Source organism: Ptychodera flava, chromosome 4 (assembly GCF_041260155.1).
Source record: "Ptychodera flava strain L36383 chromosome 4, AS_Pfla_20210202, whole genome shotgun sequence".
NCBI lineage: Eukaryota > Metazoa > Hemichordata > Enteropneusta > Ptychoderidae > Ptychodera > Ptychodera flava.
This window is the reverse complement of record NC_091931.1, coordinates 13,099,610-13,117,420: the sequence shown is the minus strand read 5'-3', so window position 1 is coordinate 13,117,420 and position 17,811 is coordinate 13,099,610. Positions and strand designations below refer to the sequence as shown.

General features: G+C 38.3%; 1 protein-coding gene across 3 annotated transcripts; it reads right to left on the bottom strand.

The window, feature by feature from the left end:
- Positions 1-468: 468 nt before the first annotated feature.
- On the bottom strand, positions 469-14,806 carry LOC139130923 (monocarboxylate transporter 12-like). 3 transcript variants are annotated; one of them, XM_070696737.1, is made up of 6 exons: positions 14,671-14,769; positions 14,394-14,450; positions 10,428-10,709; positions 5,403-5,546; positions 2,314-3,273; positions 469-1,528 (listed from the first exon to the last, which is right to left on the bottom strand). In XM_070696737.1, exons 3-6 carry the CDS (start codon positions 10,624-10,626, stop codon positions 1,404-1,406), a joined length of 1,428 nt encoding a protein of 475 aa, XP_070552838.1. In that variant the 5' UTR covers positions 10,627-10,709; positions 14,394-14,450; positions 14,671-14,769; the 3' UTR covers positions 469-1,403. The 3 variants fall into 3 exon arrangements, with proteins under 3 accessions (XP_070552838.1, XP_070552840.1, XP_070552841.1); XM_070696739.1 differs by lacking the exon at positions 14,394-14,450 and having other exon boundaries at positions 14,671-14,806; XM_070696740.1 differs by lacking the exon at positions 14,671-14,769 and having other exon boundaries at positions 471-1,528; positions 14,394-14,488.
- Positions 14,807-17,811: the final 3,005 nt, after the last annotated feature.

The following is a 17,811-nucleotide window of genomic DNA, read 5'->3' as shown; positions in this document are numbered from 1 at the left end:
TTTCTTCGATTCATGAAGTTGTGTCATAATCTAACTAACATTAATTTGGACTCGTTCTCGTTTGCCTGCTATAGCAGACAACATCAACTCTAATATTCCAAAGTGACGTAACGATAATGGTGGTTTCCTGTAACCATCCAGGAAGAAAATGTGACATATTTCGTAACATATTCGCAGTGGTGACCGAGGGTCGCAAGGTTGTCAATCTGTATGACAGTATTTCGTTATGATAAAAATAAAATATTTTACCGCCCTACCTCATGTCAATTATACAAACTGCATCATGTCAATTATACAAACTGCATTACGTGTCTGAACATTTGCCATGTGCTACTTACCCTAACGTTTAGACATACATATTACATACATACATACATACATACATACATACATACATACATACATACATACATACATAGGTAAGTTTCGCTTCTTTGTTTGCATATATGTGATTGCAACTGTTGGTTTATATGTAGTATTGACACAGTTTTACTGTTTTATTTCGATAGCTACAGAGGCTGCAATGATGTTTCCTTAAATTATAGTCAATATCAAAAATATAGATTTGACAGAAAACAACTTTTTTCACGCTAAATTAATGACACAAATGTATCTATGCAACAATGAAATAAACTCAAACTGACCTGTTTTCATTTGCCATAAGTAAAAACGTAAAACTTCGAAAAGACCTCTTGCAGGATTTTGTTTCACAATCCTCTTGTTCTAGGCTCACGAAAAAATCGTCCTTAAAGTTTACATGTGACAGAATGATACGTTTGTCATCACCTTTGTGTACGAATTGGGGATCAAATTCTGCTTTTCTATCTTTTGAATATTTCGTCTTGTACTATTTGTTTAAGCTCAAATACCATGATTTAGCCTACACGTACAACTTAATACCTAATTTTTCCCTGTGACACAATCTATGATACAATCAATCTTGGACACCATGAATATTCTAATGCTGATATTCTCGCGTTCAAGACAATTATTTGAGCACTGCCAAATTTCATAGCATTCCATGATTGAAGAACCATCATATTGACTTGGCTTTAATTTCTAAAAAATGAAGTAACTATAATGTATAATTAGCCTTGTAAATATGGCTTCCCTATTTAATTCGGATTATTTCATCAATAATGTTTTGTTGTATCTCAGTTGGAATGTGTGGTTCAAGTTAATATTTGTTTGCATAATTTTGTGCTATAGATGCACTGAATGGGCTTCGATACATTTCGTAGGGCATCTTGTACTCATTACACACAAATCTGTTACTTCCTCTCTATCCGTGAGGATGAAAATCAACTCACAACCAACATACACTTTCACTGTCGAAATGGACTAGTAATTTTCTCTCCAAGTGTTCATTTTCCATGCTCCCCGTCTCTTCCAGATGTATCCAACTACCTTCTTGACCTGTAACGGTTCACACATACAGCCATGGTACATATCACGGCCGCACTGCCGCAAAACATTGCTGCAACAAACAATGGCATCTTCGAATCGCCCGTATCGTCATAGAGCTTCCCTGTGAATATGCAAACACATAATAGAGTAGAGATTTTGTTCGGATTGTGAGGCTGTCGTTTCTTTGTGAAGTTCTCTCTACCACAGTCCCTCCCTGTGGAGGCGCTGTGTGTCTATCAAGACGATCAGGTTATTATGGGATTCACCCTGACGGTTTTATTAACATGCCATGACATTTTCTACACAGGCAAGACTTGTTGTTGGGATATGGAATGCTAGTATTGAGTGAAAGTAAGTGCATCTTGGGTTGAAGCCCCAATAGTTGCGAATTAGCCGCATCATTTTCATGATTTTATTTTCAACCCAAAGTTGGTTCGTGTAAATGTGCTAACTGTGTATGGAAGTATCACTGCTCGCTGATTTTGAGCATAACCACTACACGTTTAAACAAATAATAAACGGCTCCCGCACTCGTAAAATGGCGCCCCGCGTTAGAGAACGAATAAATACAGTATTTCCTGCACAATGTTATACGCATCGAGATCATCCTAGAAAAAAGCATGACACCATTACTTGAATGCACAACACACGATGGCTGACATTTTGTTGTTGTAATCTTTATTTTCTCTGACGTGTGATTCATTTTTGAAAATGGCGGGAAATCATAAATGATGTTAAATCTTTTGAAGTTATGCCACTTTCGACACTTAGGACAATATTTCACACCTGTTAAGTCTTTAATGTGTCTTATTCAAAGAAAACTTTCAAGGATATTTTGAGATAAGTTTATTACACATTCGCAGCAATTGTGCCTTCAATGATTAGCAAACAAACATCCTCTCTTACCTGCGAATGTTAATACTAGTCCTCCACAGATGCTGTTCGTTGAGAATATCAGTCCTATAGCGCTCGGGAGATCTTCTAATCGTACTATCTCTCTAGTGCAAACAATAAACATGGGTAAGCACACACCATGAGACAGACCGATACCAACACAAGCAATCACCATGATGACGTAACTCGTGACGAGGTTGTAGATCAGTATACTAATCGCGTTCAACATCAGCATCGATGCCAGCAACGCCATTGGAAGAATCAGTTTCCGGTCAACAAACCAACCATGACACAACCGACCAATCACAGAAGACACTCCAAAAGCTGTCATCAGTGCCGCTGCCTGCATTCTCGGAATCCCGATGTCGACTGCCCTCACAATTATCCACATATAGTACGTAATCATTGCGGCGCCGAAACCTATCATACACACAACGAGCACTGTTATGCGAGGATATTTAGGAAATATATAGAAACCCCACATGCGATAAATAACGGAAAATATGCTACTTCTAGCAGTTTTGTTCGAACTCGCTTGACGGTCACCTTGATGTTCAGCATCGATGGCATCATCAGTTGACTTTTCAGTTTCTTGTACAGATGTATATCCGTCAGGGCCATGGACACGATTTGAATGACTGTTTATGGACTCGTTGGATTCAGATTTATATTCTTGTAGAGAATCTGTGTCCGACTGCTTTTCGGATGGTTCCTTGTCTTGTTTTATTGCCGTCTTGGTAACAGGTTTCATAATCAATGCACATACAAAGTTATTTGCACACAGCCCGCTAATTATTAAAAACGTCCCATGCCATCCATAAACTTGAATGAGTGCTTCTACAAGAGGCGGCACGATCATGGTTCCGAGTCCACCACCAACCCATGTAATTCCATTTGCTAAAGCATAACGATCTGTGAAATAGTCGGCTATAATAGGCATCGATGATACGTAGACCAAAGCAGCGCCACTTCCTTCGATGAAATTAAACAGAAATGGGTTTGAATGATAGGGATATGGCTGAATACCAAATAGCAAACTAAATATAGAACGCGCTTCGGGGACTCAAAATTTTCCATTTCTTTTCTGGTCTACCACTTGTTGGGCACATTTTAAATCTCATGGAGAAACAAAACTTTCCACCGTCTTAGTTTTATGAAATCGAAACGTGTATTTTCCCCGTGGAGTTAACACGGGGACGGCGGCCACTTTGAAATTCAACATCGGTAACTGTTTGGTAATTGTTTTTGTCTTACAAAAGTTTGCATGATTTTCATCTTTGATTTGATAAGAACATGGTTGAATGTTTCATTCTGGAAATTTTGAGCAAGAGTTAATAAGTCTTTCACTTTTGAGGGCATGCTGGGTGTAACAGCTGTATGGATAAGTTTAGTACACGTACTTGGTTTATGGTTATGAGTTTGGGTGTACAAACGGAATTTATGTCTCACAAGCAAGATGAAAATATTACAAACTAGATATTACAGTCAATAAAGCTTTATTGCGCCGAAAGATACATACAACAGATGTACATTTGGGTCAATTATTTACGCGATAATGTACCCCTCCCTGCCCAAGATCAACGAAATGACAATTTGGACAACATAATATACGATGCGAAGCCGAGTGCATTATGGAGAGCAACGTTTGCTTGAGTCCCTTAATAGCCTGAAAGGGGTACATTATTTCTATTATTTTATAGTTTTGGCAATGCCAGGTTGCAGTTGTAGGAAACATCTTGGGTGACAATACTGGATAATAGGGCACATAATCAAAGACAATTAATTAAATTTTGCTCACATTTTTCCTAAAGTAAACTTTCAACCATCCCCTTCCAAATCAACAATCGGGGATCCCCATGCAAATTTTGGTACCAGCAAAATTTACCCAATGTCTACTGATATTTAAAATTCAGAATGGCCACCATCCCTGTGTTATCTCGATGATGAAAATAGAATTCCTGATTTTTAGCAAAACTAAACTCTGGTGAAAATTGTATTTACTCCATAAGCTTTAAAATGAGCCCGCATAAGTGGTGGGCCAATAAAAATTTGAAAGTCCAAGTATTTGTAAATGAGACACATTCTACCTTAAGAGAAAATCCAGCGAAGGCAATATTTCTCGCAATGCAGCGTTTAAAGTTACCGCCACACCTTTTTCACGTCTAAGAAGATATACCCGTCCCATACGATACATTTTCGGAAAGTAGGGAAAGTGACTATTGCAGCAATAATTGACTCGAAGCATTAAGGGGTATACATATGTGGCAAATAAAGATTGTATATATTACGTACCAACAATTCATTTAAGGTGGAACGCACCTAAGGGACAGATATTTGGACAGTCGATTTTCTATAATTCTTTTCCGATCTATCACTTGTTGAGGCTCATTTTAAATCTCTCGGACAAAGAAATATTTTTACCTTCTTAGTTTTTCTGTAATCCAAAATTTATTTTTTTTACATAGAGTAAACACAGGGATGGCTGCCATTTAAAATTTCGAATATCATTAAATGTTAGGTAATTTGTTTCTCTAGTTTGTAAATTTGCAGGGCAACCCCGGATTTTTTATTGTGTTTTGGCAAGAGAATGGTTAAAGTTTTAGTTAGGAAATTTTGAGCTAAAGATTAAGTCCTTCACCTTCGAGGGGCAAACTACCTTCGTCAAAACCTTGATGCTTCCTTTTGAAAACAATCATCTCATTTGAAACTAGTCCAGGTAGAATTACAGATCAAAACGGGGCCAATAATTAGTATCATTTGAGGTGAATAAATGATTTACAAAGTCTCGGGAACAAATAGAAAATGGTTGTTACAATAACATTATCTTGTTTTGCATTATCGTCTCATTCTTACATTACCAGTAATATTTTGGATACAAGACGAATAAACCTTCGTCTTCGTTTGTTTTGTGGTAAACAAAAATAATGATGCAGCTCTAAGGAACAAATCAAAATAGCGCTGATAATATGATCATGTTTTTGATCTCTCTTATGTCATTCTTATATAACGGGAAATCTTTTCTATTGCGCAAAGAAAGATCTTTCGCCCTCGTCAATTTTGTAAACAGCCTGCTCATACACAGACTACGTAAAATTACTCACCGAATAAAATCGAAAACGTTAGGAAAAGAAGCACAAGACTGTCAATAAATGCTATAGCTCCCGATGCGAACGTCATTATGATCGCTCCAACTGCAACTACCTTGCGTGTCCCGTATATGGATGTGAGATATCCAGCCACTGGTGCTGTGTGAGAACAAAACATGAAGATTGGTAGAATCACTCTATCCACGCTCAGGTACAATACTTATTTATCATATACCCATGCCCATATTGCTCAATCCTGGTGACGTTTACCATAAAATCAGACGCTAAACGTCGAGATATTCACGCTAAACGTCATCAGTTGTGGAATGTTCCCGGCTTACATTTGCAACTTAATAATAAATATGTAAAAAAAAACCCAAAAAAAACCCCGCCTAAGATGTGATGTAAGTTGCCGACAAAAACAAATTGAAGGGCTTTAAGAAACAAAGATATTTCAAATAGCTAAATACGGGAAAAATATGTTGAATCTTGTAATGTTATCCAGTGATTATTCCATTCGAGTTCTTGTAATTTTTGGACTATCAAACTGTAACAAGCATTCTTCGTATCGCATGGCACGGTCTACCTGACCGAACATGTAATGAGCGCATGACGTGAGCATGTCGCTGTCGCTCTCAAGAATGACAATTCTCTAGCTGTGTAAGCAAACGAAATGGCCGCCTCTCGCCACTCTGCACGACAATAGAGCGCCATCGAAATCGGGAGAGATGTAAAGCGGAGGAAAGTTTCGATCGGTAAATTGCACCATAAAAATTTATTCCCGTGACACTATTTTTGAGTACCGGTATTTTGAATGAAGCCTGTTTAAACAAATATTTCCAAATTTATGCGCAAGGTGGAATAAAAGTACAGCCTCTAAAAGTTTTTCCTATTTGTAAAAGTTTGGCATGGGTACATGATAAATCGGTTATTACCCATTCTCGCCAGTCCCGAGCCCTTGCGTCATATCAGCATTCGTGTCATTTGCTTCGTCTTGTGTCTGACGCAGCACAAATGACACTCTAGCCGATACGTCACAGGAACAGGCGATATTGAGCAATAACCTCTAAATTTCTTGTATGCCTCATATATTGTACGTCGTTCGCTCTATAGCATTTTATAACACGCCACATGCTCATTCCGTGTCGCGATTGGCTAGAATACGTCACGTGACGAGAAAATAGTAAACACCTATTGCCTGGTCATGAGGGCTATAGCGCCCGTCTATTATCCCGAGGGGGGGCGTGTGTTACCAGAAACACATCGCTATTCCCCGAGGCCGTAGGTCGAGGGGTATAGCGATGTGTTTCTGGTAACACACGGCCACGAGGGGTAATAGACGAGCGCCATAGCCCGAATAAAGACCAGGCTATAGGTGTTTTATAACACACCACATGCTCATGTTGTATTGTTACATAGATTTAATGTGCTTTGATTTCTTGCACCGCAACAATCCATGTTGACAAGTTTACTGAGCGACGTACAGCGGTTTCAGTTGTACGTGGTACCACTTTCTTTCAAAAAATATTCTAAGCATACCTAGCGACATCCTTAGTTGCACTTTAATCTTTTCCGTCGATGAGCTGTTCAAGTTCCTACGCTGTTAGAATGTTGGAAAATGTTGGAAAATCTGTTTTAGAGAATGTGTCGTCACCTATCCCGAACGCGCAGCACGTACGTCACCCTCCATTGTTGCAAAGCTGCAGACGACACTCCGCCCGTGACGGTCACGTGACCTGGCACTTGTCCAAATTTGGTTAGAGCTATTTCCCTACGAGAAATAGCTTTTCAAAAAATACCCTCTGACGTCACTTTTTTTGATCCGGTGGGGACTAGACGTATCTATTTTCTCGTCACGTGACGTATTTTGGCGAATCGCGACACGGAATGAGCATGTGGCGTGTTATAAATACGTCTAATCCCCATCGAATCGACAAAAGTGACGTCAGAGGGTATTTTTTGAAAAGCTATTTCCCTAGGGAAATTGTCCTGACCAAATGTGGAAAAGTGTCTGGTCACGTGGCCGTTGTGTCGTCTGCAGCTTTGCAACAATGGAGGGTGACTGGAACGTGATGTGCGTCCAGGATACGTGACGACACATTCTCTAAAACAGATTTTCCAACATTTTCCAACATTCCAACAGCGTAGGAACTTGAACAGCTCATCGACGGAAAAGATTAAAGTGCAACTAAGGATGTCGCTAGGTATGCTTAGAATATTTTTTGAAAGAAAGTGGTACTACCACGTACAACTGAAACCGCTGTGGAAACATCGCCCAGTAAACTTGTTACAATGGATTGTTGTGGTGCAAAATATCAAAACACATTAAAAACTATATAACAATACAACATGAGCATGTGGTGTGTTATAAAACACCTATAGCCTGGTCTTTATTCGGGCTATAGCACCCGTCTATTACCCCTCGTGGCCGTGTGTTACCAGAAACACATCGCTATACCCCTCGGCCTACGGCCTGGGGGAATACGATGTGTTACTGGTAACACACGGCCCCTCGGGGTAATAGACGGGCGCTATAGCCCTCATGACCAGGCAATAGGTGTTTACTATGGTAGGCCTAACGCGTTGACGGATGACATCGCCGGCCGCATAGTCATCATTTGACTGAAAGTGAACCAGAATTTTATTATCAATTCGAGAACCTTTTGATTTGAAGATGATCAAATTACATGCTTTACAGTAGAAGTCCAGTTTTAATCACGCATAAGAAAATTTATAAACAGCATAACAGCGATTTACATATATCAAAGCGTCGTTTGATGATGAAAATCGTTTTATTTTAAATAGATTTTCATATGATAAAGCATATGGTTATCGTTTGCAAATAAACCAAAAAGATAGGAATTAAGCTATGTAAGAAAGGGATTCAATAAAATATAATCCCGAAAACAAAGGACTATGTACCCTCGAGGCAGGAGGCCATATGCTTCGAGTTCGAATTCGAATTCAGTGTTTATTACTCTCAATTATTCTCAATTATGGTAAGTTCTACACATCAGAAAATTATGCGTGTACAATAAAGTGAGAGGCAAGAGTAGATGGGAGACGGAAAAATAGCAAAAGCTAGTCTGGTCAGTTTCCCCAGCCATTTGAATTGTAAGCTACAAAGAAATAAGATACAAAACATTGAGGGCAATATGTAAAGAAGACAACTGATCTTATCAGTAATAGTTACATGTGTAAATCAGGTAGAGATATATAATATATGTAAATACTATTGAAATATATGCATATCTGAAGAACTGCTGCATACAATCTAATCGTACATTAGCAAGTTGGTGAGGGGGTGCCGAAAGGATTTTCTGGTGGGTTTAGCTTTGATTTGCTGTGGTAAGGTATTCCAGTAAGTAGAACCAGTGTACGATATAGTGAATTTACCCACAGATGTATTGACACGTGGTATATTGAATTTGCCTTCATTTTTATGACGTGTACTGTATTGATGCATAGGTAATTGGCAATAATTCGTTACATTATGTGGTAAATTATCATTAGTTAAATCATACATAAAGCAACCTATGTGAAGTTTGTGTAGCTTATAAATGTCAAGAATGTGTAATTCATTGAATAGAGGATTCGTGTGGTCTGCGATATTACTAAAGGTCATTGTTCTAACTGCCATTTTCTGAGACAAAAATATACTTTTGAGGTGTGACTGATAAGTAGATCCCGAAACTTCAAGTCCATATGTAATATGTGGTTGAATAAAAGTTTTATATAGTAAAACGAGAATATTTATCGGTAAAGTTTGTCTGAGTTTGAATAAAATGCCAATTTTTTTTTCGAAGTGGAATTTACAGTTGAAATGTGTGTTGTCCAGTTTAAGTGTTTATCTAGGAAAACACCAACAAAAGATGTACTTTCAACTTCATAGATAACCTTATTATCGATATGGAGTGCACAGATTACAGAAATCTTTCTTTTATGACTTCTGAACAAAATATAATTTGTTTTAAGATTGTTTATGGTAAGTTTATTTGCACCACACCATTCAACTACATTTTTCAATTGCATGTCCACAGCATCAAGATTGATACTGATCTGATTTGCGTAGAATGTGTGGAATAGATTTGTATCGTCGGCGAATAGATAAAATTTAAAAAAAGTAGAGGAAAGAGCTATGTCGTTTATAAATAGCAAAAACAGGATGAGTCCCAGGACAGACCCCTGTGGCACTCCACATGTGATATTAAGATTCGGAGAATTTGTTCTCCACATAGTTCCATGTCACATAGTTCCATTTTTGGGCTTATATATATAATGTTTACTAATCACATACCCAATATGACATTTACCGTAAAGTGCCTGCGTAACTATTTTACCATGCACATTAAACATATAATCAGCGTTGCTGTCTTCCCGACCCTCACACTTTGTACTTGCACCACACTTGCAAAGTAACCAAACAAAATAGCCACTGCTCTTCGCCTTCAATGTTGCCAATACAAACATTCGAAGAGCTTTAAAGAACACGCATATTTTCATTTTCATGCCTAAACACTGTGATATTATGTCAACATGTATGTTATTTCGCTGTGCCAGTATAAGTTCTAGTAAAATTTTGCAAGTGCAGAAAATCAACTATGTGCTTAAAGTGGTAGCGAGCGCGTGGCATGACGATATAACGCTCTGCATCAAATGTTAACATAGCGATCCAACAAACCGGCTACCACTTTCCTCTTCCCATTGATATCTGTACTTGGTTTCACCGCAATGTAAAAGAAAATTGTGCACAATTATGTTAGACTCTATGGCCATTTCGTATAGTTTTAATTCTTCACGTTGCGTATATCATATATTTCCGTCTTAACGTGCGTGTCTATCAGTGTCTATCAGCTTTTATGTCATCCATGCTGCTTTATAGACATGACTGCCTCCATACATGAAGTTCCACACATTCAGGTGAACATCATACTTTAGATTTGAATGATATCAAACTTATATAGGGCCTACACTGACATCGACTGTAGCAACAAAATGCTTCGTTCTTTCCGCAAAGCCAAATAATAAGAAAACACTTACTAAATATAGCCCCGGTGAGGTATAGTATGGTGAACATCCATGACAATGTTACAGTACTTTCGTCGAAAGTTTTTAGAAATTCCACCATATAGAGGCCATTTGCACTCATGCTGCCAGCACAAATGAACTGAATGTAGACACAGCTTGCAAGTACAAACCATCTCCGTCGGCTGATGTTTTGTGCTCCGCTTTTTGTCATGGCTACCAGCGATGTAGATTAGGTTGTTATGCGATGACAACGTGGGTTACGCTTGCAGTGACTGGCAGCAGAAGGTAACTAGTCTGGTAAAACAAAACACTGTAGATAAGACTTGTATCAAGATTAAATACACGTAAAACATAAATTGTGTCAATGCTAGTATGTTTGACAAATGATTCACGAACAGGTACGTACTGAACCCGAAATTTAAAAAGATAGACTCTGAGGCAATTTAAGAATGCACCTCTGACTCTCAAACTTTTACAATTGTTTTCTGGTATACCATTCGTGGGTGCTTTTTTAAAGCTCTCGGCATAACAAAAATTTTCACCGTCTTAGTTTTTCGAAAATCGAAAACTGTATTTTTGTCCGCAGAGTTAAGAAGGGATGGTGGCCATTCTGAATATTAAATATAGGTAAATCGTGGGTAGTTTGTTTCTCTAGTGCCAAAATTTTTACGGTGACACTGAAATTTTATTCTTGGTTTTGAATGAGAATAGTTGAAGACTCTTTGAGGAAAATTCGAGCAAAAATTTTAGGTCTTTCATTTTCGAGGCGCATAGTATCTTAAAGGTAAACAGTCACCTGTAATCTAAATATGCCCGTATATAATCAAAGTGGCGTTCCTTGATATTCGAAATGCGCATGTGATGGCACTGTTTTTAATAGGCGGCCACTCGCTCAAAAAACTGTGATTGGTTAGACTTTCTCTTTCGATGGTAATTGTGGCAAAATTGGAACAGGTGACAGTATACTTTTTAAACAACTCCGAAAAATACTGTAGGCCGATCGTGAACCTGAATTACATTGCCATGTCCCGTCCATCGCATTTTGATTGGTCGAGCTGATCCAGGTGACTGACCATAACTACACCGTAATGCTTTGTTTATATGCCCGTGAATATGAATAATAATATTAACATCTTAACTTTACAGTTAAACCGATAATTGTGATTTGCACAATGATCATAATCAATCACAAAACAAAATGAAGCATTTGTTGGCCAAGTTTAGACACTTTTTTCCAAGAAGATCTCCAGATTTGCAAATTTTTTACAGCGCGCATGACAGTGCTTCGCGTATCGCCCAAGTTCTGGGGCCGCGTTGTCTTTCAAATTTTGACGGTTTTCTTGAGTTCGATGACAAAATAATGAAAATAACAGACTCCGCCCTGATCATTGACGTTTATTTATGGGCTTGGGCGAGAGGAAAGCCAAAATGAAGAGGCTCGGCGCAAGTCTCGCCTGTTAATTTTGGTTTTCCTCTCGCCATTGCCCACAAATAAACGTTAATGGTCAAGGCGTCGCCCGTTATTTGTATATTATTTTTACTTTGATATTTTACAGTGACAAAAGGAAAGCAACTAGTGGTCAATGCGTACAATAACGTCAATCAGGAACGGAAAAAGTATAAAATATTTTATTTGGTCTGACATGGATTTAAAGATTTGATGATGTCATTGCTTTGCACAGGAAACACAATTTTCAAAACAATAGACGGTCGTTGTGGAAATATTTATTTACGTCCAAACACTCCTGAAATAATCGTCGGTTGTTTAAATCTATCTGTACATGAGATTGTAATGCTTGCGTGATTAATTGACACGAAAACATGAAACTAGCAAGTTTGCAAACAAATATTATTTTATGGCCTTTATTGAAGCAATATACTTTGTTGCTTAGTAATTAGTAAGAAGTGTTATTGAATTAGACATGTTCTGTGTGTTTCCTCTAAATAGTGTTGTCATTATTGTGCAAATTGGTGGCTCCCCATAGTTACAACGACCTATGAGGTGGGCATTTCTGGAAACATTTTTCCTAGTAAGCTTATTTAGAAGCGCCTGGGGTGCATAGCAGCCATTTGCTGATAAGTAGCATTCTGTTTTTCATTAAATATCGCGTTTCTGTGATTACACATAGGCTGGGAACATTCAACTATATGGTAATATGTTAAACAACTGCGGTATACAGTGCCTTTAACTTCATGCTTTCACTAAATAAGGGTAGTGTACACCTCGAAAGCGAAAGACTTAAACTTTTGCTCAAATTTTCGTCAATGAATTATTCTCATGCCAAATCAAGTATAAAAACCAGGGGTTACAATGCACAGTTTGTTACTGGAGGAGTAGATTATGTAACGTTTTTCGATATTTTAATTCAAAATGGCCGTCCCTGTCTTAACTGTGAGGAGAAAATTAATTTTTGATTTCCGAACTGACGCGTTGATGATTGTTACCCCTTGAAGAGCTTTAAAATGAGACCTAACAACCGATCGACCAGAAAAGTATTGAAAAAATTGCCAGTCCGCATATCTGTCCCAAGGCTACGCCGGGTATCTTGATGATTATTTGACATATTGGATAAAAAATGGATGACTTCATTTTCTTTGGGAACTACTATTGTTACACCACATTAGGATTAAGGGCGCTATACCAAGGTGCGTTTCTCGACAAAAGCTCTAGTTTCATTATGATGCCACAGCCTACGTCAACAAGATGTTTCCGTCGGCGCCATTTCTTGCAAATACTTTCAAACTGTTTACCACTATAGCCATTGTTTGTTCCTTGAATTAAAATGTATGAATGGACTTTGGTAATTTTTTTTCTCTGTTTCTGATACAAAGAAGTATGTGGAAAGGGAATTACTGGCTTGAAATTGAAAACATTTGGAACCTCTCTTGGTTAAGTACATATTCGTAGTTCGGTCCCCTTGGCACTCTGTAATTTGTCGTGTCTCTTCAACAGTGTCATACCAGACCCGCCCCATCCTGCCATACATTCTGGTCTTTTCTTTACGTTTCTTTTCTTACGGCGTACTTATGAAACAGGTGCTCAAAACCGCTTCGACGTACATCGCGCACTTATAGATACAAAAGTACGAGGCGTGCAGTCACATATCTGTCTTGTGACGGACTTTCGGTATTGGAAATGCTCACTGAACGTTCTACCGTTCTATTGATCAATCAGAAATCTGTCCATCCCCCGAGAACTCCAACTGGACAACTTTTGGCCGTCCGACAGAAAATGCCATCACGCTCGTGAGATCTCTGTTCAAAATCTACCCAAAATTAAACGCTCCAGCCTCTGCTACCTGCATCTCTGTTGCTTAGCGATATCTAACGAGAAATAATTTTTCAAGCACTTTAAAATAGAATATTCATTTTCCATATTATGACAGTCTACTCTGTCGTAAGGTATTTATTTGCCTAAAATTGGTTTAACGTATTTCAACAGTGAGTAGTTATCAAAGCATACCAATTCAAAAGTCACTTACGACAAAGGTTTCAATCTTAAAACCAAGTCAAATTCGACACTTTCATGGTCAACCACCGACATTGGTGGATGATCATACCTAATCAGGTCGTTCAAAAAGGTTCTTGAAGAATATTGTTGAACTTTGAACTGCTGCAGTATAACAAGTTGAAAACAAGACCCTTGAGGTGCATTGTTCAATCCTGTCAATAACCGCTACGCTTTTTACATTCCGTGAGTACCAAGGGGAGAGTGGTTAATTTATAACTTTTTATCAAAGTTTGCCTGTGATTAGGCCAACATTGCGACCGCCATATGCTTTGTAAATATTAACGGCACTATAACATTATCATCGTAATATCATAGGTTATCTCAAAAGCCAACCCATACCTTGCGGTGACAAAGATCTAAATATTTCATGATGTCATTGAATGTTACTGAGAGTAGAAAAATGGAGCAAACCTAAGGTGGTTGTATGAATTAATGAGTTTGTTGGATAAATGCAATTCAATAGTTACCTGCATGGACTTTAGAATCGACGTAGACAGCAAAGGATGACACTGTTGTAGCACTCCCTTTGTACCATAAAATTGATATGCAAGTTAATATTTACCTAATATAACGAAGTAGTTATGATTGAAATATATTAATACCATATTTAGACGCTTGAGCAACAGAACGACAGAACGTTCGGCTTGGACTGTGTTGCACCGGCTTTAATATTGCAAAGACAACGCATAACGACACTAAAGAACAAGAAAATGGTATAAACTGTTAGGCTTTTAACATGCTTACCGAAATTCAGACTGAGCATTTACGTACTCTGGAAACGCCGATGCTCGGGGTTGGTGACGGCCGTCATAATCGTACAGTACAGGCCTGTGACGGTTGAAATGCGGTCCCAAAGGCATTGACCCTCGGTACAATCTTGTTCAACCACTGAGGGCGCAGGGTATAGGTTAGAAGAGCCAGAAATAGTACGCCACGTTTTCTTGTTAATCATGAGTTACGGCTTTTACATGGAATTTCATTTTCAGTGTTTTAGGTACTTTACTTTATCAATAGGTAGGCCTAAACAAACACTCTGAACAAAGGGAAAGAGAAAGGCCAACTGTCAAATGCAACGTTTTTCATTTCGTTTAACAAGAGTACTGACTCAGAGATATTAAAAAATGAGCGCAAAAATCAACATGTCCTATTTTCGCATTTGATCAGTTTAATCAACATATATGGTAACATAGACAGCAGCACAAAAACAAACGATTATGAAACATCATAAATATGCAACGTCGGTACTTCTCTCTTGTTGCTAGTCAGTGTCATATATCTGCTTCTAGATCTACTGTTACAAGAAGAAATGGGTCGAATATCTGTTCTTTTGGACTGCCCTTGTGGCACTTTGATACAAAACAGGGCAAATTATAATACGGGAGTTGTTTAAAGAACTCTTCCACGTGATAGTCGGCGCTTAGTATAGACACAGTCCATCCCCGTATATGGGATACGCAATAAGTGATAATAATAATAATAATAAAGTACATTTGTAGTGCGCCTAATCTCTGAACAGAGCTCTAGGCGCAATAGTGACAATACAATATAACAGAGGAAATGTTGAACCATCGGGACTGGAGACTACGTAAACGAAAAAGGTTAAATTACTGTTTAGTAGTAGATAGAGAAGTACCGACGTTGCATATTTATGATGTTTCATAATCGTTTGTTTTTGTGCTGCTGTCTATGTTACCATATATGTTGATTAATATATATTAATATATGTTGATAGGCGTGGTTTTGATTGCATTTCTGTATGAAATTGGCATTCATCATATAACCGTTTGTTGAAAGATAGAATGTACGGACATGGGCGTAAATATCAAGTAAGATGGCAATAAGTACTGCAATAAATGTTTGTATTATACTTAAGTCACACTGTATGGAAGCTCTCTTTATGTCTTAGAGTATATACTCATGTGGTCATAATGTTTTATTACATTCCAAAGGGGAATTAGTGGCATTGCTTTTAAATGATTTGGTTGATTCGTTTTGTCTGCACAACGATTTCAATGTTTCGGACCACCCAAACATTAATGGCTGAATGAGCACAAAGTAAGATATAGGGTGGTCTTCGGAAACACTTGAACGGAACAGAGACCAACATTTATGAACACTTGGCATTATTTCGATTTGGAAAAGATCTTACTTACCTAAACAATAAGGCAAACAAAATTGGTGTTTAAAAAGTAGGAGAGCGTATTAATTAATCTTTTCTGTATCAACGACAGATATCAATAATAATGTAAAAAATCCGTGTAGCTCTGATCGAAAACAGTCTCGCAAAGGTCATATGAAAGTAGAATGGGACACTTCGACGAATATTCTTTTGCCCCAGAACATAATGTATCAATTTTATACTGGCATGAATACCTGAATGTTGTATATTTTCTAATTCGATCCAATTCGATTTCAACGTCAACGGATGGCAAAGACATAAAATTTAGCCTGAGCAAGGTACAGTGACCATCCCTGTGCCCAACAGCGGTGTCTTGCATTGACAGCAGGTATATATACTTAATATGATTTATAACGAGGTGATCAGCGACCCGGACTTTGTAGCGCTGAATGAACAGTCTCTTACACTCCAACACACCTTGTAATCACTGATCTTCACTGATGTGCCACATAGAGAATGGCAAAATCAACTCAAGGACCAACGCGTAATCAAACGCTAGCTACGACAGCTAAATAGGCCGGGCAGCGACGATAGACTTAAAATCAGGGCGTGAGCTCAACGGCTGCCCAGCAAAGCCAAGACGGGGCTGCGAGAATCTGGATATGCGAGCTCACTGAGCAGAGATACACCTGCTACACGAAGTTTAAAATCAAAGCAAGAGTGGGCCACAAAGCGTAGCCAACGAGGGGCTGTGAAATCGATAGAGTGTCAACAGTTGCTGCAATATGATACATGTGGAGCCGCCTAAACTAGTCCTGAAAGGATCATTTCCACACACAATTTTACATCGTTTTGAAAACGTTAGTTCTGACTCTTATCATCTACCTCATCTTATAGGCCGTGGGCTAGAGGGGGTCTACGTGCACCCCCACAGGATAACAAACCTGTATTTTTCAGAAGCCTTGTAATCCCTAGAATACGAAATGGAATTTTAACAGAAAAATATAGGGACGCAATAGCTGTTATGGTCATGTTTTGAAGGTTACCGCAAAATCACGATTTTCCAACCCAAATGCATTTTCGTCAAATCTGTCTTGTTGTAAGTCAATCAATCAATCAATCAATCAATCAATCAATCAGCAAGAGTTTATATAGCGCCAAAATCCAAAACAGAAGTTTTGCTCTGTGACGCTCAATGGTTAAGCCACACTGTATGCTCTGGTGAACATGTGAGTTTTCAGCTTTCTTTTGAAAGTTTCTAGGTTTGTAGATTCTCTGATGTCAAGTGGTAGTGCATTCCACAGTTAAGGGCCAGCGTGAGAGAAGGCACGGCCACCATAGGTTATGTTTTTGTAGGTTGTGCAAGTTAAAAGTTTCTTGGCAGAGGAGCGCAGTGTGCGTTTGGGAATATAAGGCTGGAGTAGATCACTGATGTATGCAGGCGTTTGGTTGTGGATAGCTTTGAACGTTAACAACAAAATCTTGTAGTCAATCCTGAGACGAACTGGTAACCAATGGAGACGGGCCAGAACAGGAGTGATTGGTGTGGAAGTCATGTGCTGAGCTTATTTTTTAACGTAACCTCATTTGTTTGGTATCATTAGAAAGGGAATTTATTCCTCTTAAGATGACATATTGTACTATGCAATATCTTCTACAGTTTTTGTGAAATATGACAAAAACTTACCCCATACCCAAAAATTTCACATTGCAAATTACAGTAAATCTCAAATTCTACCAACTTTTTAGCTACGCATAATAAAAAA